Source organism: Rhinichthys klamathensis, unplaced genomic scaffold (assembly GCF_029890125.1).
Source record: "Rhinichthys klamathensis goyatoka isolate OS25496 unplaced genomic scaffold, OSU_Roscu_1.1 h1tg000170l_1, whole genome shotgun sequence".
NCBI classification, from domain to species: Eukaryota; Metazoa; Chordata; class Actinopteri; order Cypriniformes; family Leuciscidae; genus Rhinichthys; species Rhinichthys klamathensis.
Genome location: NW_026606701.1, coordinates 2,231,942 through 2,258,681, shown reverse-complemented (window position 1 = coordinate 2,258,681; position 26,740 = coordinate 2,231,942). Strand labels below are relative to the sequence as shown.

General features: G+C 36.5%; 2 protein-coding genes across 8 annotated transcripts; one reads left to right on the top strand and one right to left on the bottom strand.

Moving 5' to 3' along the window:
• Positions 1-30: 30 nt before the first annotated feature.
• On the bottom strand, positions 31-4,487 carry zgc:153896 (uncharacterized protein LOC569930 homolog). Its single transcript, XM_056259910.1, has 5 exons — positions 4,211-4,487; positions 3,043-3,188; positions 1,871-2,497; positions 341-572; positions 31-210 (listed from the first exon to the last, which is right to left on the bottom strand). The coding sequence occupies exons 1-5, from the start codon at positions 4,449-4,451 to the stop codon at positions 137-139; spliced, it is 1,320 nt and encodes a 439-aa protein (XP_056115885.1). The 5' UTR covers positions 4,452-4,487; the 3' UTR covers positions 31-136.
• A 4,743-nt stretch (positions 4,488-9,230) lies between these two features.
• exoc1 (exocyst complex component 1) lies at positions 9,231-26,235 on the top strand. Of its 7 annotated transcripts, none has more exons than XM_056259899.1 (21): positions 9,231-9,383; positions 10,000-10,131; positions 10,238-10,368; positions 11,105-11,264; positions 11,562-11,579; positions 12,337-12,524; positions 12,761-12,988; positions 13,572-13,704; positions 13,797-13,906; positions 14,131-14,199; positions 15,752-15,901; positions 17,270-17,378; positions 19,249-19,293; positions 19,805-19,968; positions 21,389-21,490; positions 23,456-23,529; positions 23,668-23,896; positions 23,988-24,171; positions 25,026-25,225; positions 25,419-25,613; positions 25,731-26,235. In XM_056259899.1, the coding sequence occupies exons 2-21, from the start codon at positions 10,008-10,010 to the stop codon at positions 25,881-25,883; spliced, it is 2,766 nt and encodes a 921-aa protein (XP_056115874.1). In that variant the 5' UTR covers positions 9,231-9,383; positions 10,000-10,007; the 3' UTR covers positions 25,884-26,235. The 7 variants fall into 7 exon arrangements, with proteins under 7 accessions (XP_056115874.1, XP_056115876.1, XP_056115878.1 ...); XM_056259900.1 differs by having other exon boundaries at positions 9,236-9,374; XM_056259901.1 differs by lacking the exon at positions 11,562-11,579.
• Positions 26,236-26,740: the final 505 nt, after the last annotated feature.

Sequence of the window (26,740 nt, the reverse complement as noted above, 5' to 3'; positions counted from 1 at the left end):
AAAGTTCAATTATCATCATCACATTCGGTATTGAAAGAAGAAGACAATACTCTTTAATAGTCATTTAGGTGATTACACTGTTTAAATGCATTCAGCGTTTGCTGGTTGCTATAAACAAGTAGTTTGGTCAATCTCTTCAAATGAAGGTTAAAATAACTATCATTAGTATCAGAAGAGTAAAAGACACCTGGATTTTTCCACTGCTACCACCTGCAAATAAGAATGGCATTAATTGGTTACTAAATATTTCTAAAATCCACACGGGTAGTAAAAACAAAATGGTTCAAATAATTTGTTAGACTGACAGAAAACTCTTCTGAGAGTCAAATCAAATGCTTACCAACGTCAAAGTTATCCACTAGCATGCCTTTGGTGTCACTGAGACTTCCATTGTTTGCTTCTGGAACTACACCCAAAAGCTTACACATCAACGGATAGATGCTGACACTGTCAAAAGGCTCAGCCAAGAAATTATTCCTAAAGTCTGGTCCAAAGGCTCGAAAGATCATTTTCATATCCATTTCCTCATTACTGAATCCATGATCTCCTTTGTTGATATGCAAAAGGATCCTCTGCACAAACAGAAAACAGATTGTTAGAATAGAAATCAGTATGATTACTTCAGGTAGGCTGTTTACATAAATTGACCCTACCTCAAAACATGTAGCTTAAAGGTGCTTCAAGTAGTATTTACTATTTACACTACTGTTTGGACGGCAGATTTTATTTATTTGTTTTTTGGAAAGAAATTCATCTTAATTTTTTTCAGCAAGGATGAATTAAATTGATCAAAAGTGAAAGTAGACATTTGTAATATTACACAAGATTTCTATTTTAAATAAATGCTGTTCTTTTGAACTTTCTATTTATCAAAGAACAACAAAAATATTCAGCAGCACAACTCTTTTCAACATTGATAATAATAGATTTTTCTTGAGCGCCAAATCAGCATACTAGAGTGTTTTTATAACAAATAAATGCTGCTTTGGTGAGCATTAAGACATTTCTTTGTAAAAAACAAATAAATAAAATCTTATTTTTATTGATATGTTACTGATAAATGATAAAAACTAGCTAAATAATGTGGAGCTTGTACGGCATAATTACCATGTTTGGCTAAATATATTGTCAGATTGTACTAAGTAAATAGACCCTTTTCACAGACTGTGATGACACATTTCCACAGTTATCAACATCGCAAATAGTAAAGTTTTTCAAATTTTCATTTAAAAAAAATAATATTTAACGCTATAGGATATTGTGTTATTACCTTGTCAGTAAACGACAAAAAAAAAAAAAACGAATTAACGCTGCTGCTGTCAGGGTTATGCTCTGTATTCTTGTGTTTTGTGTAAGTTTCCTTTGTTCCTGTTTTCCCGCCACTAGTTTGTTTCCATAGTTCCCATTGATTGTTTGATTATGTTCACCTGGTTTTCATTCAGTTTCCTTTGTTTGCCTTTGGTATTTCTGCTACCTAGTTGTTCTGCTACCCGTGTTCTGAAGTTTTCATTTGAGTTAAGTTGAATTAAAGTGTATATACTACTACGCCAATTAAATCTAGCTTTTATTTCCAGTGTTTCCAGTTTCAAATACAACGGCTGAGGAAGTGATGGCAAATTTTTCATCTTTCTCTCTCATGGCCAATGCATTCAGTCTCTCTATATTTTTCCCTCAGTCGTGGAAACTTCGTGGATTTTTTCTTTTGAAACTGGAGCAAATGGAAATACAAAAATTATATTTGCTGTCATCTCCCATTCACCGCTATAGAAGTTTACACAACTTGACGAATTCTGCTTCTGAGAACCCCGGAAATGTGAAAAGGGTCCATTGGGTAAAATGATTTTTTACATTTATTTCCAAAGCCACTTACAGAGTTGATATTGAACCCCAGGTCTGCCAGAAGGACTATAGGTTGAATTCTCTCATGTTTGCTTATGTGAAAGTGTTCTGGAATCTCTTCTTTCATAAAGACCGTCAGATTGGGATGCACATTCTTCAGGGCATTATAAACTTCCTGTTCTTTGCCCTCCTTAGGTGTGATCATCCCAAACCCACCATAGTCGAGCAGGTCAAAGCGGGATAGATTGAATAAACTCATGTAATTGGTAAGTTTTATCTCATTAACCTCAGTGGCCTTTTTAATAGTGGTCATGCCATGATCTGAGGTCAGGATGATGTTAAGATGATCAGTCAAACCGTTCTTGTGAATTGCCTCCCTGAGGTAGCCAATAGTGCGGTCGATCTGTTCAATGATCTTTCTTCTCGCTGGAGTTTCGGGGCCTTCAGTATGACCCACATTGTCTGGTTCTCCATAGTACAGAGTAACAAAGTCAAAGTCCTCTTTGGTGAACCATCCCATAACAGTGTCTATGTTCTGCCGCCAATTTGTCTCATTGTCATCAGGTTGACCATGATCTTCCACCAGGGAACGATCCACAGCTTGCCCACTGTATTTTGCTCCTCCACCAGGATAGAAAAAAGATGCTGTTTTCAGACCCTTTGAAATATATAGGAGAAGTTACTGGGGAAGACCAGTATGGTATGTGTCAATTAATTTACAATGATGGATGATTTTACAGGACATATTTAAACTACTGGTCAAAAGTTTAGAATAATTTTTTTTCTTTTTAAATAATGGTTTTGAAAGGCCCAGTTTCACAAACAGGGCTTAGACTAAGCCAGGATTAGACCTTAGTTCAATTGGGGCATTTAAGTGGCTTTTTATAAATGTGCCTTAGAAAAAAACATTACTGGTGTGCATCTTGAGAAAAAACAATGGCACTGCTATATTTTAAGATATGTCTGTGCAAGTTGCTTTCATTTAAAATATCTCAAACATGCACTTTAGTCTGGGACTAGCTTTTTGATTTAATAAATGCAGCCCTGGTGAGCTTAAGAGACATATTTCAAAATCAATTAAAATATCTTAATAATTCTAAACCTTTGACTTGTATATATATATAATAATTTATATATATATTTTCTTTTGTATTTCGTCCTTACAATCTGCTCACAAAAAGCTTGTCAGAGGAGCAAGTTCACCTGATTCTGGGCTGTTATCCACAGGGGCAAAGCACCATTATCCCACCATTCTGATTTTTTAAGCGTTGCCTTATGGGTAAGTCTCAACCCAGTTGTAACATTGAACATCAGGTTATGGACCACACCATGATCCTCTATCCATCTTCCTAAATGAAAGATTAAGATACAATCATATTGTTATACCGTGCTTTACAGATATATAGTCAGTATTAATTGTCACTATACATAATGTTGAAAATTGTATTCAGTCATATCAACCAATCGGTCTCTGTGGTCAAATAGTGGATTCAAATGAACTAAGATTAATTGTGAGCACAGTGTGCATGTAGACCCACATTTCTTTTTTTTTCTTTTTTTTTTAACTCAATACTCAAGAACTGTAAATCGGCCATTGAACAAGGTTTATGAACTTGGAACACTGCTTATGTAAACAACCTTAAAGTTGGAGTTCATGCTAACTTTGCACAGTGCCATTTAATGAGGTTGAGGTTATTGGCCAATTAAGTGTGCTCAGCAGCTCTCAATACACAGTTTAAGACTTTGAACATCATGATAATGCAGACTGGACAAGGATATGAACACTAACACAGTAAGCTATGTTGGCACACACAACACATCTGTGTGAATCAGAAGCATGAATATTTGCACTTATTTCTGCAAAATTATATTAAACAATTTTCAATTTCATTAATAGGCTATAAAATTAATATTCTATATATAATTATTAATATTAATCATTAATTTATTAATAATTAATAATGTACAGTATTAACATTTATGTTTTTAATTTAAAACTTATTCACACACACACACACACACACACACACACACACACACACACATATATATATATATATATATATACAGTATGTATATGTATAAATATATATATTTATTTATTTATTAATCTCAAGTTTGAGTTGTTAATCAGTGGCTATTTAGTGACTCAAAATGAAACTAATTTCTCTGACCAATCAAATCCTATGCAACGGGTTTAAACAACCGCTGATTTAAGTATGCATTACAAAAGCTATACCAATTCAGTGTTTGGATGAATTGGGCCTTTGAATGTCAGAGCTTCTGTTCTGCTCTTTTTGTGGTATCCCTTCTGTAAAGGGTGTATTCTACACAAACATTAATTAGATATAACCAGAGTGTTGAGCCTTACCAGTAATAGTTGTAAAGTGTGATGGAGATGTCATGGTGATCGCTGGGGGATTAATGTACTTTGCCTTCACTCCCTCTTTAACAAGCTTGTCCAGATTTGGTGTGTCCGCATCTTGGTCGTAATCCCACCTGAAACCATCAAAAGAGATCAGCAACAACTTATTATACGTCTTCCTTTCGGACAGGGGTTTACTGCTCACACAGAGAGACAAAGCCAACACCAGCAGAAGTTCTGACTTCATCTTGAGAGACTGTTAAGCAGAATGAAAATCAGCAAAAGCTGATCTTGGTGTTATTACCAGGCGTTATCAGGGGACTGATAAGACAATCTATAGTCTATATTTTCTGTAGTTCTTAAGTCAGTTTGTTGGGTAACACTTTACAATAATAGTACATGAATAATCATGTACTAATACCTGAATTAATAATTACTTTATGAACTAATGATGAGTTAAGAAATGTACTAATGAGGAACTAACCTTACGGCATGAGTCATATGAATTCCTGCATGAATATACCATCTTAACTACACGTTAGTACATGCTTGTTAATTAATGTATTATTTAACATTTCGGGGTAAACTAAATCAAACTTGCTCTAGAAAATGGACACATTTTGTGGCCCAAAAGAAGAGCAAGAACCCTAACTGACTAACATCCCAGGGCCGGCGCTAGCCATTTGGGTGCCCTAAGCACAAATGCTTGGTGGTGCCCCCCCACTCCCCCCCACTCCCCCCCACCCATGGAATAACAAGCATTCAGAATTTCTTAGTTAGATTCTCTTTACTTCCAAAATAACTGCTGCAAATAAATTATTTTACATTAACAATGGCACCAAATATGAAAATAAATCAATAATATAAAGGTTAAAATTATAAATACCAAAAACCACCACAATTACTAAAAACACAGATTTGGAACATGAATGAAATGTCTGTACTGTGTATAATTATTTTGTATATATATAAATACACATTTGTATGTATGTATTAAAGAAATATTTGTTATTTATATATAAAATATTTAAATTTATATATAATATAGATTATATATAATTATATACATGCAAATATTTCTTAAATATAGACATGCATATGTGTGTGTATTTATATATACAAAATAATTATACACAGTACACACACATATATCATGTAGACACAAACTTTTATTTTGGATGCGATTAATCTTTTCCCAGCCCTAATAATTTGACAACTCTGAATATGAAAATATACAAACACTGAGATTGTGGGGTTTTTTTTTCTAATTGCAGTTTCACCAACAGATGTCGCCCTTGGGCCTTGGCCTATGAACCTCTTGAAAATTATCCGCATAGAACAACAACGAAAAAACGTATCTAAGCGGTCTTCCTTTTCTTCTCAAACAAACTAACTGCATCTTAAACAGCCCAAGTTTCAAAATTCGAGAAACCCCCGAACCCCCGTTAAAATAAAAGATTCAACATGCAGGGCTAAAAAAGCCCCGGATCATTTGCACTACTAGCGACGCCCCCTGGACATGCATTCACGACGCAAGGGCGCCCGCGCTACAAAACTAACATTTTTATTTAAAACATTGTCTTACCTGCAAGCGACGCGCGAGTATCATCCCGCTGTCTATTCTTTTCCCTTTTTTCCGCCCCCGACTCTTGGTGCCTTTTCGAGGCCCTGAGGTCGGTGTCTGCCAAATTTGACATTGATTGAGGCATAATCGAACAGACCACTGGGAGGTGGGGAAGGGGGGGCACCACAGGGAGACTGGCACAGGAGATTTACCTTTTTCTCGACTAATTTGGTCTAGGCCTATATTACTTTTGTATTGCTTTTGTATATTAACATGCTTCAGACATATTTTATTTGTTATTTATACTAGTAGCCTATTGTGATGATTTTTCACGACCCGATTTTTTGGTGCCCCCCCAAGCACTTGGTGCCCTACGCGCAGTGCGTGATGTGCGTGTGCGGAGCGCCGGTGTTCTGACAATTCATGGGCCCAGTCCCAATTCTCACTTGAGCCCTAAGGCCTTCCTGGAAGTGGACACTTGTTGAAAGTGCACTTAGCGGAGTAAGTGCGCAAGGGCCCAAAGCTGTGAAGAGCAGAATTGGGACAGTTTTGCACACGTCACTTCTGTTGTGATCAGGAGAGCAAACACCATTCATTTGGCTAATGTGTGTGCTGCTTATAATAGCTGTAACATGACACAATCCTTTGAATGAAAAAAATAATATCTTTTTTTACTCTTAGCTACCAACCTTTCTGTTAATGTTATTAATATTAAAACAGTTTTTGGCTAAGATAAATTGTGATTGGGGTTTACCTGAGCTTATACTGCCTTACCGTATTCACAGCGATTCGAAATGCAATTTTAATTATGTTATTATGGAAATTGATATATGAAATTCTTCCCATCCCATACATGAAAAAAATACATGACGTGTTGGTGATATATTATATATAGGCTAAGGCTATATTAAAAGTCTTACATAGGCTATATGAAATAAAATGACACAACCCTGTCTCTTTTTGTTAAATTTCAGTTTTATTGATCAATAATAGCCATTATTAAATTATAAGTAGCCTAAAAAGTATAAGAAGCTATATAAGTCAAGAAATAAAGCAAGTTAAAAGATTCAGTCAAACATAAGTCAACAGGCTAACGTTACAACATTACAGTTAAATAGCATAAATATATAAAGTTATGAAACTTCACTTTGCCCTCAGCCAAAACGATTTGCCAGGGAACAAATCATAGATTAATGAGACCAAAGATCGCCTGTTAGATATACACAAGCCGATTTATAGCTCATGTTTAACCACTAGACACAGAGCCCGCGGGAAACGTCAGAATGACTAGCCGAGGTAAGGCTGTTCCAGGCGGGGTACATGAGCGCTGTGCGCCCGCTGATCCCTGGAACTCCGAAAAAGTCAGATCAAAATTTTAAATAGGCGCTATCTTTATAAACAAACCACAGATTTGAGCTTTAAACAACTATATTCTCGACTGAAAAACTCCTAAAACTACATTTCGTGACACGATAACACTAATATTTTTAAATTTCGCGGCCTTGAAAAACACTTCACCATACCGGCTTCCTTTATCTTCGGAGTTTCCGCTCCCGAACAGCACCATAGCAACCATTCTCCCCCATTGGTTAGCTGTTCGAAACGTCACAACACTACAAGGATTCTGGGTAATATCCCACAGCAAAGTGAGGTCTGATGCGCACTTGCGAAAGGGGTGCATTAAGTGCCCTTATGATCACCCCTGGAGAACACTATTAGAGGATCGGGACACCCTACGGTCTTGCACCCCTTAGCGAGAACGCGCATTGAGGGGCACAAGGGCGCAAGTGCGGGTATTGGGACAGGGCCATGCTACCCATCGAATTTGCTACTTAATGGTTATGCGCATGTGCAGACGCACAGTTTTTTTTAACAAAAGGTACATTTTCATGTGTTATATTGTAATTTCCCTTTAAAAATGCTAACTAGCATATGAATATGTGTACGGTCTGCCAGCTGAACAATAATAACTGAAAGTTTCAGTTACTAAGGAAAAGTGTGCTTTGACAAGTCAAAGATGAATATTTGATGATAATTTTTCATTTTCACACCGTTTTAAAAATAAAAACAGTAGTCTACAGTATACAGTAGCTACTCATAACTTAGAATTGTATTATAATTGTATTTCATATAATATGAATCGACATTCTGTGATCGATTCGCGTTACGGTAGCATTTTTCGACAAGGCAGCACAAATCGTCAGAACACCGGCCCTGATCCAACTGTATTATGATCTTCTTATACTGTCTATGATTATGATATAAAGACAGTAAACCAATCCATAAACCACATAAATAACCATCATCTGTGCTATTAAACACTGATTTTTATATTGAAAATTGCATCTGTTAATGAATATGTTAGTGTATTTCACTCTTGATGGCAGCACATAATCATTTAAAGCAGAATGAGATTAAATTGTTTTTAATGATGCATGCATCATGTGTTCAATGAGTAAGGTTAAATGTAAACATTGCAAGACATTGTGTCATTCACTGATGTTTGTGACAGTTGCAGGTGTAAATTTATGAACAATTTAACATTGTGCCCTTTTAGTACATCTTTCTTCTGATCTAGAACATGTTTGATTTAGTTTACCCGGAAATGTTAATTAATGCATTAATTAACAAGCATGTACTAACGTGTATAAGATGGTATATTCATGCAGGACTTCATGACTCATGTCGTAGTTAAGGTTAGTTCCTCATTAGTACATGTCTTAACTCATCATTAGTTTGGTAAAGTAATTATTAATTCAGGTATTAGTACATGATTATTCATGTACTATTATTGTAAAGTGTATACTCTTCTATCATACTTTCACTGAGTGAACAATTGATAGATCTTAAATTTGAAATGTATTATATATGCTTTTCCTACTCATTTATCTCCTTTAATTCCTTTTATAACTGCTTTAATTCCCCCTGCTTTTATTTTGTGTCTATTTTCTATGCAAAGCTCTATGAATTGCTATAGTGTGGTTACTATAATTCCTTTCTATGTAAAGCTTTTGAATAACTGTTTGAATTGTCCTTGCTTTTATTTTGTGATTATTTCCTCTCTGTGAATTGCCATAGTGTTTGAAATGTGCTATATAAATAAACTTGCCTTGCCTTGCCTTACTGTAAAGTAGAATAGGTCTTGTTTTAATTTATTATTTCAATTATTGTTACCCTTTTCACAGTTTGCATTTTTAACATAAGGTTGGAGCAATAGGTTGGAAGTTGGAGCTCATACATTAAGGGTGGAGCTCATAAACTGTTAAGGATGATTAGAGATCTATATTGTTGATCATCAGTTAATATTATCTTTATATAAAGACAAGAACTAGGCTACAGAATGAAAATAATTGTCAACATAAATCACAGCATCTACGTTTGTTCCATTATAATGATAATGCACGTAAGGGACTTTTATTGTAGAAATACTACCGGAAGTAGGAAGTTTTTTTGTTTTTTTTTGTTTTGCTCATTACAGTTTTCTTGTTCACACTGCTTTCAGGGCTGGGTCCCTGACAGCTGATGTGATATTCAGGAAAAAAGCTTTTATTTTAAACAAATACAAGTCAAAGCGTTAAAGAAAGCATTCTCGCCACTCCATTGGATGTAAGTAAGGTAAGATTCGACTGTTAGTCGCAGTTTATTAGCTTCTCAAAAAGGCCCATGCGCTGTTTATTGTGTCAGCTGACCTTTTTATATGAAACAACTGTTATTATGACAATTAAGACAGATTAAATAAAACGTCACGAACTCTGCCTTTAAAAAAGTAAAGTGGCGGTATAGTGCTACGTATGGTGTAACGTAATATTCTAATGTTTATCATACAATAATTACAATATTCATATATTGTGGTAATTTATGTTACATGGATGGTACTTTCTAGTATATATTTGTGAATAATGGACATGTTACCTACATGAATAAAATGAAATTTGTATGAATGTGGTATTTTTATTTTTTAGAAAACACCTCTTTTTAACTGCATGTCTGTAATGTTTCTTAGTATGTACTGTTTTACTTGTACATTTGCAGTATTGTTGCACACTTACAGCTAACAGATGAGTATTTTTTTTTTAAAATATGTTGCATGCGAAATAATACTTTTGAATGACCATCAGTATAATAAGTATAGCATCAACCAGCAGAAGGCCCATAATGTTTATGTACATGTTTAGTGGAAGTAGCCTATTGTTTGCTGATTCCCAAGACCCAATTGTGCTTTTAATTTCAGGAATAAACATGACTGCCATCAAGCACGCCCTTCAGAGGGATATTTTCACCCCCAATGACGAGCGTCTGCTGAGCATCGTCAATGTCTGCAAGGCAGGGAAAAAGAAGAAGAACTGTTTCCTGTGTGCCACAGGTAGAACACAGACACAGTCTGATCCCGCATATCCATGTCAGATCACATCAGTAAACGTTTATTTAATGATTATTTTACCTCTATCAATTCTGTTTATTATCCTTAGTGACTACAGAGCGTCCAGTGCAGGTGAAGGTGGTGAAAGTGAAGAAGTCAGATAAAGGAGATTTCTATAAGAGACAGATGGCCTGGGAACTACGGGACCTGACAGAGGTTGATGCCAAAGATGCCACTAAGGTCAGAGGTCATATGCGGAATTTTATCAATATCAATTCAGACATGAAGTAAAGATCAGTAATAAAATATCTATTAGTTAAATATTATATTAGATGCATGATATATCTGTACTGTCCAGGGCTGCGTTTTCCAAAAGCATTGTAAGCCTAAGTAGAGCATTGAGCTATTGCCACCAATGGTCTCTATGGTCATCTTAGTTCACAATGCTTTTGAGAAATGCAGCCCAGATTGGTTATTGGATGATACTGGATACAGTGTTATTTTAGTATTATTTATATATTAATATTTGGAATGAGCTATTTTTAATATCAGTAGGCTACTTCAATGTATACTTATTTTATTTCTTTTTTTTCTTTTTCATCTAATATTTATATTAAATTTTATTTCAGCTTGATTTAAAATGAACGAAAACGATTTTTGTTTTAGTTAACAATACCAACACTGATTGGATTTTATTTCTTCTTAAATAATTTATTTTAAACTTTAGATTACCCTTGTCATCACCTAATGCTCACTTAAAGTTAATCTTTAAAAACACTAATCATTTAAATCTCAAAGTGAATATCAATTTTTATCAATTTGTAGCACTAAAAGTGTTTTATATTTGAATTATTTAGACAAATGTTGTTAATATGGTTATTGGCCATAACATATTAGACAAAATAATTATCGATTTGGTATTGACCTGAATTTACTGAGAAAATCTTTTACTTTTTTCATTTCTTCCATTCTTCAGGAGAATCCAGAGTTTGACCTCCATTTTGAGAAGGTTTATCGGTGGGTGGCGAGCAGCACTGCAGAGAAGAATTCATTCATCTCATGTATCTGGAAACTGAACCAGCGCTACCTTCGCAAGAAAGTGGAGTTTGTAAACGTCAGTCCTCAGCTGCTGGAAGGTATGGCTCACTACTGCTCCTGGTGGTGCGGGGAAGTAATAGCATGTTGTTAAACTACCAGTGTGGTTCTAATATGTAATTACCTTAGCCCTTTGATAGAAACAATTCTTAAAGCTTATACATAGAACTATTACATTTGCAGTGGTAGGAACTCAAACTAGTTTCTGTTTTCCTGCAGCTAGTGTTCTCTCTCTTTCACTTTTTCTGAGCTCTTTGGGTCTCTGCAATGTCTATTTGAGTGTCCCTTAATGCTTTAACCTGATCTGTGCTATTCTCTTTAAATCTCTCACTGGCCAGAGCTTCCTAAAGCTGAAGGTTTGTACGCTGTTTTTTCTTCCATTTTTCCATCCTCCTCCATTTCCCTTCTCCAGTTCCCCTCATTAATGGTCATTCTTTCCTTCCATTAATTAATTTGTTAAACCACATATGCAGTTATCAGGGAACATTTGCACAATGCTCACTCTTTAGATTTGTTTGTGTGCATGTGTTTATTTTAATGAGTGTTACTTACATTATATTTATGGAGTAGTTTAGTTCATATACTCACATGCATACATACTGTTCAAAAGCTTGGGATCGGTACGATTTTATAAATGATTTTTAAGTCTCTTATGCTTACCAAGGCTGCATTTATTTGATTTACTTGAAAGAAAAACGGTAAAACCAGTCATTTTTTCTACTTGAACTTTTTTCTATTTTAATATATATTTTAAATCTCATTCATTCCTGTGATGGCAAAGCTGAATTTTCAGCATCATTACTCCAGTCTTCAGTGTCACATGATCCTTCAGAAATCATTCTAATATACTGATTTGCTGCTCAGGTAACATTTCTTACTATTATCAAAAGGTTTTGTGGACTTTTTTTTTCAGGATTCTTTGATGAATAGTTCAAAAGAACAGTTCACTTTTGATTAATTTAATGCACCCTTGCTGAATAAAAGTAATAATTTCTTTCTTTTTTTTTAAACAAACAATACTGACCACCAACTTTTAAACGGTAGTATATGACATACATTTGAGGGCTATATGAGTACTATTGTAATGCTCACTGTCTCATTCCTTTCCCCCAGAGTCGGTCCCGAGCGGAGAGAGTCAGAGTGTTGCCGGGGGAGATGAGGATGCTCTGGACGATTACCAGGAGCTGAACGCCCGTGAGGAGCAGGACATTGAGAGCATGATGGAGGTCTGCGAGTACGCCATTTCCAATGCAGAGGCCTTTGCTGAGAAACTGTCCAGTGAGCTACAGGTCCTAGATGGGGTGAGTTTGTTAAAGCTTTTCAAACTGTAAAACACTGGTGTGTTAACAAAAGAAGTAGTTCATTGGGATTTCATTATAACCATTATCTATATTGAGCGTGCAATAATTATCTAAATGTTGAGGTAAATGTTCTTTAAGTTTGTCTGATTAGGGAATAGTGGATAGTCCCATATCAAAATGAAACTGGGTTTATTTTTGGTGTTCGTGAAAGATAATATTTCTTCTTTTCTCCTCAGGCTAACATCCAGTCCATCATGGCCTCTGAGAAGCAGGTGAACATCCTGATGCAGCTGCTGGATCAGGCTCTGTCCGAGGTGGATAACATCGAAGGCAAGTTGCTCAGTTACGAGGAGATGCTGCAGAGCGTGAAGGAGCAGATGGACCAGATCTCCCAGAGCAACCGTCTCATTCAGATTAGCAACACCAACAACGGCAAACTACTGGATGAGATCCAGTTCCTCGTGGTATGTTATAGATAGAGCACAGTAGGGCTGTCAAATAAAAATTTGAATCTTGAATATTCATAGAATTGAAAATAAAAATCCAGATTCGAATGCAAAAACGGAGCATTCGAATTTTAGGCGTGCGTCAGGCAGCCTTATCAGTGATGCTCAAGATGCGACGATATGTAAGAGTCGTTGTTGCATTTTAATGTTTTTGTTAGCCTATCCAGTTTAACTAATTTAAAACATTCAAAACATTGCAGAAATAGAGAAGCTCAATGTGGAGAATATCTAGGTTATGTCAAAACCGCAACCGAGCCGTTCACACAGAACACGTTTTCTAGACGGTCACCTTTGACCGTTGCACTCGTGTCTCGCAAAAGAGAGCTGCATGCCACATATTTTATATAAACTTCTGTATGTTTGTTTATTAACTTATTTATTTATTTAAAATACCATGGTAAGCAAAGTTCTAGATGGAGTGTGCTTCTGTACTGCTTATGTTTTAATATTAAAACAAAACTCCAATAAAAGATTATTGGTATGATTAGAATTTGTCTGTTATTATCGCTTTAACTTTTTTGTCTTGGTTTTATCGTGGTAGAACTACATGGATCTATCAAAAGGGCACATCAAGGCTTTGCAAGAAGGAGATTTGTCTTCTCCTAAGGGTATCGAGGCCTGCATCAACGCTTCTGAGGCTCTGTCCCAGTGCATGAATGTAGCGCTCAAACCAGGTACTGCTCTCATACTGTACATCACTCATTTTGTGATAACAGCACTTTCAGGTGTGCATGAGCATTATTGCTAATGTTTGCATGATGTTCAGGTCACGATAAGCTGATGGCAGTCAAGCAGCAGCAGCATCTTTTTTCTGAGCTCAGAGATGCTTTTGCCCGCCGTCTCACCAACCACCTCAACAACGTGTTTGTGCACCAGGTAACATATTACACATGTAGTAGTACACAGGTAAAGTACATGCACATCTTAAATGAATGGCAATGTGTGTCATTGCTGAGGAGTTTTAGGCTTTCTTTCCTCTTCCTATGAGTCTTTTATCTACCTCTGTCTGTGATTGATTCTTTCTCCTGTGTTCCTGTTTGGCCACCAGTCGTGTCTCTCTATATCACTTTACTACACTGTGCTTTCTGTTCCTCTGTCAGTTCAACCACTTCAGTCACTTCAAAATGACCATCCCTCAGTTCTATAGGTCGTCCTGTCTGTCACTCCCTGTGAGTACGCCCACTCCAGCATCCTGTTTGACCCGCCCACTCTAACAGTCACGCAACTCCTCTTTCTTAGACCTAACTGTCTCATCAATGCTTCTCTCTCCATGGAAACATTTCATTTAAGCATGTTCATGGTGATGTAATCCAGACGTTCTCATCTTAGGCTTCTAAGATGATCTCCCCATAAACTCCTCCTAGCCAACATCATACTTGTGTTCGTAGTTGTTGATTTTGTCCCCTGAAGATGTGAAGGGGTCTTCATTGCCTTGTTTTGCTCACTCTCCGATGGAATTATGGGATGCTCGTGAGAAGATATGGCCTAGTCAGCATGCAGTTCCTGTAGTGTTTGCCTTTATGATGTGGATGTTTTATAGATGCATTGAGAAGGAACTGATTGACTGTGAGAATTTTTTGTGGCAGTGACTGTCGGTTTTGTGGCAGTGTTCATGGATTTGTGACGCTTGGTGGTTGTTACCCAACTAATTACGGTTTGAACTCAGTGTCACTGTAATATAACAGCAATCTTTTGTGTGGTAGTAGGGCTGGGTGTTTATACAGATTTCGATATTTGTTTTAACACCAATACACAAACTCTCGATTTGATTCCATCATAATGTCCATTTTCTCTAGGGAAGATATTCTCTCTCTTCTGCTGCTGTGTAGGGCAGTGTTTTAGACTGATTCAATAAGTAACTTGTATTTTTTAACTATTTATTAAAAGAACAGATACTTTTTTTAATAGGGCAACTCTGGTTGTACAGTATGTTTTTAATTAAGTGAAAAGAACCAGTTCATAAATTAAACTGCACTGGTCACACTTTATGTTTTTGATTCACTAAAAATAACCTGTTCATAATAGTAATTTATTCATAAATCAGACTGGTCATGCTGTATGTTTTTGATTCACTGAAAAGGAACTGGTGCCTTCAGGACTTTTTTCTTTTTCTCGAATTTGTTTTTGCTTGCAGCCCACAAGTACTCAATAGAAAGACCGTTATTTTACCATTAATTTTCTGTAAACAAGTCATTTATTAAATCACATTCAATACAGACTGCGAATGTATGTTCAGAAATCTGATTTTTAAAATATGTTTTACACAGCCACTGAAAATAGTCATAGAGCAAACAGTGAATGTTGGGACTTATTGAATTTATAATGAAATTGTTCAAATAAAGATGTATGTTTTAATGTGTAAGCATTATATGTTGCATTATATGTTTTGTTATGACCCTGATAAAGTCCATTATCATTTGTAACCACTCACACTGTACCATTATCATCAGTAACAGTAACCATTAAAATGCTATCATAATATAATATTGCTACAATGTCTTATCCTCATGTCCATGGCAGTGTCAGCAGATTTTGTAAAATATGTTTTCAAATATGGGACTTCGATATTGAAATTGGTCAAATAAAGATCACGATTAATCAGAAAATCTGTATTTTTACCCAGCCCTGTGTGGGAGTGAGAGTTTGTGTGTCTTCCTTAATATTAACTTGCTTGGAAAGTGTTTCCACTCACTGATTCTGTCTGTGTGTTTGTGTGTGTAGGGACATGATCAGAGCTCCACACTGTCCCAGCACACAGCTGACCTGACACTACCCAAACACAGCCCTCTGCACAGAGACCTGCTCAGATATGCCAAACTGATGGAGTGGCTGAAGAACACCCAGAGAGAGAAATATGAGGGCCTCTCCAGGGTGAGTGTTTATCACTTCCATCACTGCCGTGATTATCATGACTGATATCAGGCAACATTGAGGTTTGGAAGCATTCTGTCACGTTTATACAAATTGTTCCGTCTTGATAGTCATTAAAGTGTATGGAAACTCTAATCGGTGAAGCATGTGGCAAAAGTCAAGGACAAAAACATTATCAAATCCTATAACATTCTTACTTTTCGTAGCACTGCAGATTATTACCATTACAGCATCACAATAAGATCGTCAATAAAGTCATAGTGAAATGCTGTTTGTGACCAGTTTTACTGACATACACTGTAATGTGTTGTATTTCAGAGTGAAACAGGTTATTCAGTGAGAAAAATGTTGGATGGAACTTTATTTTATTCATTGTGAATTTATTTAGATGGTGAGAAAGTATGTGTTACAAATATATCAGAATGAATGTGAATATGCTAAAAACAATGTCTCAACAGCTATTTGGCTAACTTAAGTTAACAATATCCAATAGTATGCACAGCCTAAGTGACATCAGCAGAGCGGGAAGGTTGTTTTTAGAGGTTGAAAATTACAAAAATATATATATTTTTTTCTCTGAAATAACATGCACTGACGAATCATTCACTTATGAATATGAATTGTTCAACGGTGTACATACCCAAAACTTGCATTAAGAAAGTAAGTAGGCCCATTTTAATTTATCCCTTAATTAAGATCATAATTGGGACTTTATTTTAATAAGACACTCAGTGCCATTACTGATGTTTTACTGTAAAATGATTATATGTTTAAAACAATTACATCACCAACAGTAATCACAGGTAAAAAAAAAAAAAAAAACCCTGATAAAGTCTATTATCATTTATGACCATCACTTACAGTAACCATTAAAATGCCATCATAATAACACTGCAATGTCTTATCCCGATGTCCTCTGAGAGCCGGTGGTTTTCCTTTTGAAATGGCAGCATAAGTGGAGGAAAAGCTCAGCTCTGCTCAGACTTAATAGTACTGTTAATGTAATTCAACAGACGTTAAACCCAATAAACTCAAGGGCAAAGCCATATTTAAGGGTTTAGTTGGAGTAACTATTCTATTTCTGATCATCACTGAGTTCCAAATTGATTCCCAAATGTTTTAGATGTATTTGTCTGTATCCTCTATTATTAATCTTTAAAATCCGAATGAGATAACAGACGTGGCCTGGATGTTGCTGTGTGTACTCTGACAGATTGGATTTGTGTCCAGTTCGTCACTTGTTCCCTCTGTCTCTCTCCTCATTATTTACTATGTTCTTTTTACCTTCTTCTAAATGAGAAAAATGCTGAGAAATAAAAAAAATTGGAATTTGGTCAAATTTCTGATCCTCCCTTATGTTTTTTACAGACTTACGTGGATTACATGACTCGACTCTATGAGCGGGAAATTAAGGACTTTTTTGAAGTTGCAAAGATCAAAATGGCGGGCACTAGTAAGGATGGGAAAGGAAAATTTGGTAAGACCACAATAAAAACAAATTATTTTGTTTGTTTATCTAGAAACTCTTGGAACGGGATTTTTGTCCATGCTATATCTTTAGTCAGTGTGCGTCTTGTGTTTGCTATGTTGTGTGTTTGTCATAGTGTGTGTGCTGTTTGTAATCTACTTGTGTTTTTTCTTTCATGTTACACCACATGACAAACACACAGTTTAGAGTTGAATTTTAACTATCTGACTTAATTCTCTAGTGAAATCATTGAGGTGTCAGTCATCGCTTGTCTCTGATATGATGGTGTTACGTCATGTTTTCATAGTAATGTCCTGACATGTGCTGCATGGCCCACAGTGTGTGTACTGTTACACATGCCAGTATGCCATTACATGTGTACTAGAGGCATGACACTCACATTGTTTTGTGGGGAAAAACCTGAATACATGAGATACCAGGATGTTTAGAAATGAATTATTAAAAAGGGAATTATTTAGTACTATTTACACTACTGTGCAAATGTTTGGGGTTGGTAAAAAATTAAAAACGTTTTTTTTAAGCAGAGGCTGCATTTATTTGATCAAAAATACAGTAAAATATTGTGAAATATTATTACAATTTAAAGTATTTTTTTCCATGTTAATATGTTTTAAAATAATGTATTCCTGTGAGGGTGAAGCTGAATTTTCAGCATCATTACTCCAGTCTTCAGAAATCATTCTGATATGCTGATTTGCAGCTCAAGAAACATTTCTTCTTCTCAATATCGATAACGGAAACCATGATACATTTTTTTCTTTGATAAATATAGATTTTGAAAGAACAGCATTTATTTGAAATAAAATGTTGTGTAACCTTATAAATGTCTTTACTGTCACTTTTTAAAAAATAAATATTGACCCCAAACTTTTGAACTCAAATGTTTTAGGACAAATGTTACTTTTTATTCAGTATTTAGATATATTAAAGATGTATAGAAAGGGTATAATTATATTATATATCTTTTTTGTAAACTATGGATTGGCATTTTGCTGTTTTTTTGTCACATTAAAGGGATAGTTCACCCAAAAATGAAAATTAGGCCATGATTTACTCACCCTGAAGCTCATATACATTTACTCATATATGTGGTATATGACATATGTCATATACGGTGTATATGAAATTCTTCTTTCAGACAAATACAACCGGAGTTATATTAAAAAATGTCCTGGCTCTTCCAAGCTTGATAATGGGAGTGAATGGCTGTATGTCTTTGGAAGTCCATCAAAGTGCATCCATTCATTATTAAAGAGCTCCACGCATCTCTGGGGGTTAATAAAGGCCATCTGAAGTGAAGCGATGCGTTCGTGTAAGAAAAATATCCATATTGAAAACTTTATCGACTAAAATAACTAGCTTCCAGCAGACGGCCGTACGCATCGATATACGCCAAAAGAGTAACCCTTAAACTTGACGCACAACGTAATGACGAACGCGACTGCCCAGCCCTGTTTGAACCGCGAGAGGCATCAATTGCCGTCATTACGTTGTGCGTTAAATTCAAGTTAATTTGATGCACAAATTAATTATATCCCTATTTTCCCTGCTCATGATGGGAAACTTCCAGGTGTAAATAAGATGTTCCTCTTGTTTTTTTGTTTTTTTTACCAGCTTTTTTTTTACCAGCTTTCATTAGTCTCAGTCTCAGCTTTTTCCTCCACATGATGAAAGAAAAGCAGCTTTTTGTTTCCAAATGGCCACTGAGCCCTAATTCTACTTAGCCTAAATTCAGCCACTGCAGTGCATGTCATATTTGAAAACTTTGACCTTTAACCCCTAACTCTGGCACCATGCTGCATGTTGTAAGCCTAACGTGTCTCTGTCTCTGATGCCTGCCTTTCTAACCGGCTTCCAGCCACGCTTCCGCGGAAAGAGAGTGCTCTCAAACAGGAGACGGAGAGTAAGTATCAGTGCTACATCCCATGCCTATGCCATAATGCCTTGCTTCCTCTTAGTCAAAAGGCATATCTGCCACACAAACACAGTAAACCATTATCTTCAGTTTCAATGTTTCATGTGTATGCAAAACATATTTACAATCTTTTCTAAGCTTGAGTTACATGCACCGTTTTATGGATTTCATCTTACCTTATTCACTTTTTTCTTGAACAAACCTAACCTCAAACGTGTCCAATGATATCAAATTTTAAAATGTTTAATGTTAATGCATCAGGGGTTAAAGGGAAAAGGTTTTTTTTTTTTTATCATACAATAAATCCTCTATGATCTATATGAGATTATTGGTAGTTGGAATTGCATGCATTGCATTGCATTCAGATCAACGTGCTCGCCAAGGTAAGTTTAATAACCCATATAGAAAAGTGAGTTGTATATGAATTAAGTACATCTGGGTGGTATATTTAATATCCAGTTCATGCTCTAATGGTTTCTCCTCTAATGGTCTCTCTCAGGCCTGCATGGGAGTTCTGGGAAGCTTACAGGCTCCACCTCAAGTCTGAATAAACTCGCTGTGAGCAGCTCCAACAGCAGGCGCTCTCAGTCGTCTTCTCTGCTTGATATGGGCAACATGTCCGCCTCTGACCTGGACGTAGCAGACAGAACTAGGTTTGATAAGGTACGGAGCCACAAAGACTTGTGGATTGTACTGGCCCAATTTAAAGATGCTGATTGGTTCTGAATTTCCACTTCAAATGAAGTTAAATATTGATATTTGTTGTGCAAAATATGTTTTAAATCTTACACTACCATTCAAAAGTTTGGGGTCAGTAAGATTATTATTATTGTTTAAAATAAATGAAAAGGCCTACTTTTATTGAGCAAGGACATATTAAATTGATCAAAAATGACAGTAAATGACCTTTATAATGTTACAAGAGTTCTAGTTTTAAAAAATGCTATTTTTTATCTTTATGTTCACTATAGAAACGTAAAAAATGTATCATGCTTTCTACAAAAATATAATGCAGCACAACTGTATTCAACATTTGATAATCATAAGAAATATTTCTTGAGGACCAAATCAGCATATTAGATTGTTTTCTGAAGGATCATGTGACACTGAAGACTGGAGTAATGATTCTGAAAATTCAGCTTTGCCATCACAGGAATAAATAGCATTTATAATACATTGAAATAGAAAACAGTTATTTTTTGTAATATTTCACAATATTAATGTTTGTACTGTAGTTTTGATCAAATAAATGCAGACTTGGGGAGCATTAGAGACTTCTTTTAAAAATATTATAAAATCCTACCAACCCAACTGAAGTAGTTTAACAGTTGGAGAAACTCTTTTATTTGAAGAAATAATCTCTAGAATATATAATTCCCTGATGACAAATAAACCTCAACCTGATTTAGACAAATCTAAAATTAGATGGGAACATGATTTAGGCATTAGCACAGATAGAGAAGTTTGGAGTGTACTATGCAAGGAAGGAATCACATCTTATTTGAACTCTAGATATAGACTGACTCTATGACTGATTTAATTTTCTTCACCAAGTTTATTTCACTCCATCTAGACTCTGCATAAGTTCTCACCTCTAAAAATTCTCACCTCTATGCTTTAGATGTGGTATAGACGAGGAAACTGTTTTACGCTCCACATGGTCCTGCCCTTTAGTTTATGTGTTCTGGCAAAAAAATTGCAGTATTATATCTGTTATACATGGATTCACCTTCCCAGTAGACCCAGATACATGTTTATTGGGTAACTTCACCAATTTCAACCTCAAGCAAAGCCTATCTCAAACGTATTCATTGCCAAGAAGTGTATTGCAATGAAGTGGAAATCAGATACTGTTATTACAATTAGTCTGTGGTTTTCGGAGGTTAATAAATGTATACCTTCAGAAAAGCTAAAGTCCAGTCCTGTTGTCTTTTTCTTTGTCTTGGATTGTCTGATGTATAACAGTACAAAGCAAAAATAAAATATTCAACAAGAAAAAAACTGTACGAACCCAAAACCTTAGAACGATAGTGTACATATGTCCATTAAGGATTTGTGGTCCTTTCTGTGTGCTGTTTTCTAGATCTTTGAGCAGGTTTTGAGTGAGCTGGAGCCGCTGTGTCTGGCTGAACAGGACTTTATCAGCAAGTTCTTCAAGCTGCAGCAAAATCCTACACTAGCTCAGGTGAGTATCAGACACTGTACTGGTTCAGATATGTGCGTGTATTGTATTTGTGTGTGATGGTGTTTTTAAAGGTGCAGTATGTAATATTGACTGCTAGCAGTTAAAATGGGTACTGCAGTCCAAATTAAAAATATTGGAGAGAGTTGTTTCCCCTAACCCCCTCATCCTCAGACTCAACCATAGACTGTAAAAAAGATGGACAGCTCTGCTTCCATCCACTGTAGCAAAATGAAGGCAAAATATCCCAGTAAAGGTCGTTGTCGACTATGTCGTTCAGAGCCCGAGTCTGCGCAGTAGTGATCCTGAGGTGGGTCCCGCATCAAGGTCCCGCCCACACTCGCAGACTCATTCGATAGCACAGCTGTCAATCATGATGTTACACCCCATTTTTATAGCATCGAATAACTAACTAAAACCAAACTTATTGGGCAAGCGAACACTAGAACATACGTCTGCATGATGAGATCTACATAAAATGACAAAAACTATCTTTGGAAAAAGATTATTTGGAGTGTAATTGGATTTTTTAGTTTGGCTCACGTCCCATTCGATTACATGGAGAGGGTGGGGTTTAAGACCTATACTGCAGCCAGCCACCAGGGGGCGATCGAAATGCTTTGGCGTCGCTTTTCAGGACTTTTCACACTTGGCACACTTGGGCTGAATCCGAAATCGCCCCCTATACAGCCATTTGTAGTGGTGTCCGAAACCATAGTGAATCACCATAGGGGCGATTTCGCATTTAGCCTTGGACTCAAGGCACACGCGGGTTGCCAGATATGCAACAGAAACGAGCGCAATTGACAATGGAAAGCGCTGGAACAAGCCTTACACTAAATGCATCTGAACGGGGTCTCTGAACCTGTTTGTTGGCTGGTTTCCATGACTGCAATAACCTGTGTTTTCTGCTGGCAACCCGGGGTGTGGAAACACTATTAGGAAAATTGGCAGTGGCCGGGATCACACAGACCAAAACATAAACAGACATTCCGACACGGAACGCACATTTCAAAGTAGAATAACTGGCGGTAGCTTTGTTTTTTGGAGAAACGGGTATTTAAACTTAGCATGTTACCTAAAACTGACAACATATTATGGTATTTTTATGCTTTAGTACAGTCAAAAATTACATACAGCACCTTTAAAGGGGACATATCATAAAAATCTGACTTTTTAAGTGCTATAATTGGGTCCCCGGTGCATCTACCAACCCAGTAACTTTGTTTTGGTAAGACTTTCTCCCCAAGCATGTCAAAAAATAAGCCAATCAGATTTCACTCCCCTTCTGACATAGGAAGGGGATCTTATTATAATATTACCGCCCCTTAATCTGCACGTTTCCACCCACGGCGCCGCCATTTGGTTTTCGCAAGTGACAACAGTGTAACCAGTTCTATCACAATGGCAAAAGTTCGTGCAAAGCATGCAAACTGTTCTGTCGTTGGCTGCACAGACGAACACAGAACACTATTTAGAGTCCCGGACTCAGATGAGATAAAAGAGCAGTTGATTCATTTTATTTTCAACGTAAATCCCCCAGAAACAGATGAATCAATGTAACTCCACAAAAACTACATAAATGTATCACTAACCATTCAGATACGTCCAGGTGCATCTAAAAGTTGCAACCTCTTCCTGAGTCTCTCTGTAAGGCTGCACTCTGCTTCTGGTTATTTCTGAGATTTTGGATGAGTGAGATTATTCGTGTGTTTTGTTATTGTATTCTTCTGAATGTGGGCGGGGAGCAGCAGCTCATTTGCATTTAAAGGGACACACACAAAAACTGAGCGTTTTTGCTCACACCCAAAAAGGGGTGAATGTGACAAGCTATAATAAATGATCTGGAGGGTATTTTGAGCTGAAATTTCACAGACACATTCTGTGGGGACACCATAGATTTATATTACATCTTGTGAAAAGGGGCATAATATGTCACCTTTAATGATGTTCTAAATGCCTCATTAGGCAGAGAATGTGGATGACACCGATGGAACAGTGCACTCCAGACCCACCAGTGAACATAGATATTCAATATCTGAGTGAGTCACAGTTCTCTTGAGCTCTTAGTTCATTCATTTCTTTCTGTCAGTCATCCATTTAAGAGTCAAATCTGTTTTTAAGCAGATTAAAAAAGCCTTCAAATGCAAAGAATTATCGTACATCCATTTCTCTTGCAGTAAGGACATGGTTCGGATGATGATGAATAAGATCTTTCAGAGCATCGAGACGGAGCTGAACAGTCTGATAGCTTTAGGTGATAAGATAGACAGCTTCAACTCTCTCTACATGCTGGTGAAGATGAGTCACCACGTCTGGACAGCCGAAAATGTCGATCCCGCCTCATATCTCAGCACAACACTGGGCAATGTGCTGGTCACTGTCAAGAGAAACTTTGATAAATGCATCGTAAGTTGAGCTCATGATAAGCATCTTTTTATCTATGTATTGATGTTGAGACAAGCATCTGAATCTTCTGATGTTTCTGTTGCTCTTTCAGTCGGGCCAGATTCGTCAGATGGAGGAAGTGAAGATTTCAAAGAAGAGTAAAGTGGGCATCCTGCCGTTTGTCACTGGCTTTGAGGAGTTTGCTAAGCTGGCTGAGGCTATTTTCCGAAACGCAGAGCGACGGGGTGATCTGGATAAAGCCTACATCAAACTCATCAGAGCCGTGTTCCATAACGGTGAGGGTCATAACCAACCAGACCTTTCATACATTTATTAAATCTTGAATAGATGTGAGAATACAGGAGAAGCTCTAAATCACTTGAATTGCTACGCTTCAGACATTTTTTGAAATATAAAGAAAAGAAAACATGATAACATGGGAAGTGAGGCATTGAGAACCAGTGTAGTTTTAGTTTTTTTTTATGTAGTTTTAGTATTAGTTTTTTAAGTTGAAGTTGAAGTTTTTCATCTAATATTTATTTATTATTTCAATTACCGGCAATGATTAATGATTAATAGTTTTAGCTTTAATTAACAATAACAACACTTTTGAGAAGCATTTAAGACTCAAGGGTGCTGGTCCATTAATTGAAAATGTGACTATTATTATTCTTCATGTACATCATGAGCATAAACACAATTAAATTATGGGCGGCAAACCACTATAATAATAATAAAATAATAATACGTTTAATTTATATAGAGCCTTTCCCAAGTTCAAGGATGCTTCACAATAAAGAAAGAACAAACAATCAGTTCATACATAGATGGACAATAGACATTTGCCCAGTCCAAGAAATGAGTGATTGCAGTTGCGTATCGCATTACAATTGGAATACAAACAGAAACAATAACAGAAACAAAAACAACATTATTTACAGGCAGTATAGAAGGTGGGTAGTTGAAGCAGAGGTCTGATGCAACAGACTAATGGTACTTAAAGAAACATTGTGACTGTATTAGAGTTATGGAAAATATTTAAGAAAAACATGTCTTTATATACTATACACAATCAGGTTTAGATTTTTAATATTTGCGGTTCTGCTATATCGTTTGTTTTCCACACTCTTGTCTGTTTGTGTATCCATAGTGGAGAAAGTGGCCAATGAAAGCCAGAAGACTCCACGTGATGTGGTGATGATGGAGAACTTCCACCATATCTTCTCAACTCTGTCCAGCCTCAAGATCTCCTGTCTGGAGGCAGAGAGGAAGGAGGCCAAGCAGAAATACACCGAACACCTGCAGTCCTACGTCATCAACTCACTGGGTCAACCGCTGGAGAAACTAAATGTGAGACAAATCTTTATGGAAACCTGGATTGAGCAGTTTTCCAGTACATCTGTGTAAATGAGGAATTTAATAACAAAACTAAAATGTGTTTGGATTATTAATGTAATTGGATTTTCCGCCTTTGTTTATGCTGTCTTCATCTTTGCATTAGAGTGTAATAAGTGTCCTGGTTAATTGTCTTCACATCTTGCAGCACTTCTTTGAGGGTGTAGAGGCTCGTGTAGCCCAGGGTGTGCGAGAAGAAGAAGTGAGCTACCAGCTGGCCTTCAATAAACAGGAATTGCGTAAGGTTATTAAAGAATACCCTGGCAAAGAGGTGAAAAAGGGCCTGGACAACCTCTACAGGAAGGTGGATAAGCACCTGTGTGAGGAGGAGAGTCTGTTACAGGTGAACAAGAGTCAAATAATGAAACCCTAAATGGCTAAATTGAATATGGTAGCATTTATAATCTTTTGAGATTCTTGAGAATGTCAGTTTAAATGTGAACTTTGTTCTGTCCATTAGGTTGTTTGGCACTCCATGCAGGATGAGTTCATTCGGCAATACAAGCACTTTGAGGGCTTGATAAACCGCTGCTACCCGGGGTCTGGAATCACCATGGAGTTCACCATTCAAGACATGCTGGAGTACTTCTCCAGTATCGCTCAGTCCCACTAAAACAGGAAGCTGAATCATAGTGAGAGAGATGGAGAGAATGAGTGCTTAATTTGTACATATATTACAGTGCATTTAAGGGAACTAACACTGAAACCCTGTTTGTAACTTGAGATTCTGTTGTTACTGATTCCATGAGTTTTGTTGAAAACCAACAATTCTTCATATAACTTTAGTTTAGTGAATCGCAAATGACTGAACTTTTTTTTTATTATTACACTCAACACTAAAAATGTGTGTGGCTGATCTTTCATGCACTTGAATGCTGATGAGTATCAAAATATTCTGTAAAGAAAATCACAAAATAAACGGCCTGGAGTCATATGAAAGTAAATAAAGCATACTTTTGAAAGTACATTTTCTTTATTTCGTTATTATTGTAATTGATTGTTGATTATAAAGCAGATAGTTGTCTGTTCACTTCATGCCAATTACAATAGCAATATTAGTGTCCAGACCATGGCATGCTGTTCTGTTGTCTGATTCTGATTGATGTTTCTATTGTTCATAAAAGAATCAACCTGAATCTTAAGTGATTACAATAATGTTGGTCTTCTGTGTTGTTATCGACGTCATAGTTGTGATGTGGACTGAGATATGAGAGGTTTCTGTCCGTCCATTGACAGCTACGCAACTACCACTTTGTCGCTTCAAAAAGTTCAAAAGGAGATCTTAAAACATCCATAAATTGAGCGGTTTAGTCCAAATTTTCTGAAGAGACACGGTCACTGTATATGATTGAATTTAGGCTTTTATTCACATATAAACATTCATTAACTCACATCAGTTGTGGTAGGCAAGCTCAAGCATGTTCACTTAATGTCCAAGAACCAATGAGGTTCATTCTCCTGTGTTACAAG

Excerpts from the sequence above, each read along its gene's own strand:
- exoc1 (XM_056259899.1), top strand. The coding sequence starts at position 10,008 with ATGACTGCCATCAAGCACGCCCTTCAGAGGGATATTTTCACCCCCAAT. Across the intron at positions 10,132-10,237 it reads CTGTTTCCTGTGTGCCACAG|TGACTACAGAGCGTCCAGTG; the intron begins GTAGAACACAGA and ends TATTATCCTTAG. Across the intron at positions 15,902-17,269 it reads AATATGAGGGCCTCTCCAGG|ACTTACGTGGATTACATGAC; the intron begins GTGAGTGTTTAT and ends TGTTTTTTACAG.
- zgc:153896 (XM_056259910.1), bottom strand. The coding sequence starts at position 4,451 with ATGAAGTCAGAACTTCTGCTGGTGTTGGCTTTGTCTCTCTGTGTGAGC. Across the intron at positions 2,498-3,042 it reads GGATAACAGCCCAGAATCAG|GGTCTGAAAACAGCATCTTT; the intron begins GTGAACTTGCTC and ends TATATTTCAAAG. Across the intron at positions 211-340 it reads AGTGGATAACTTTGACGTTG|GTGGTAGCAGTGGAAAAATC; the intron begins GTAAGCATTTGA and ends TCTTATTTGCAG.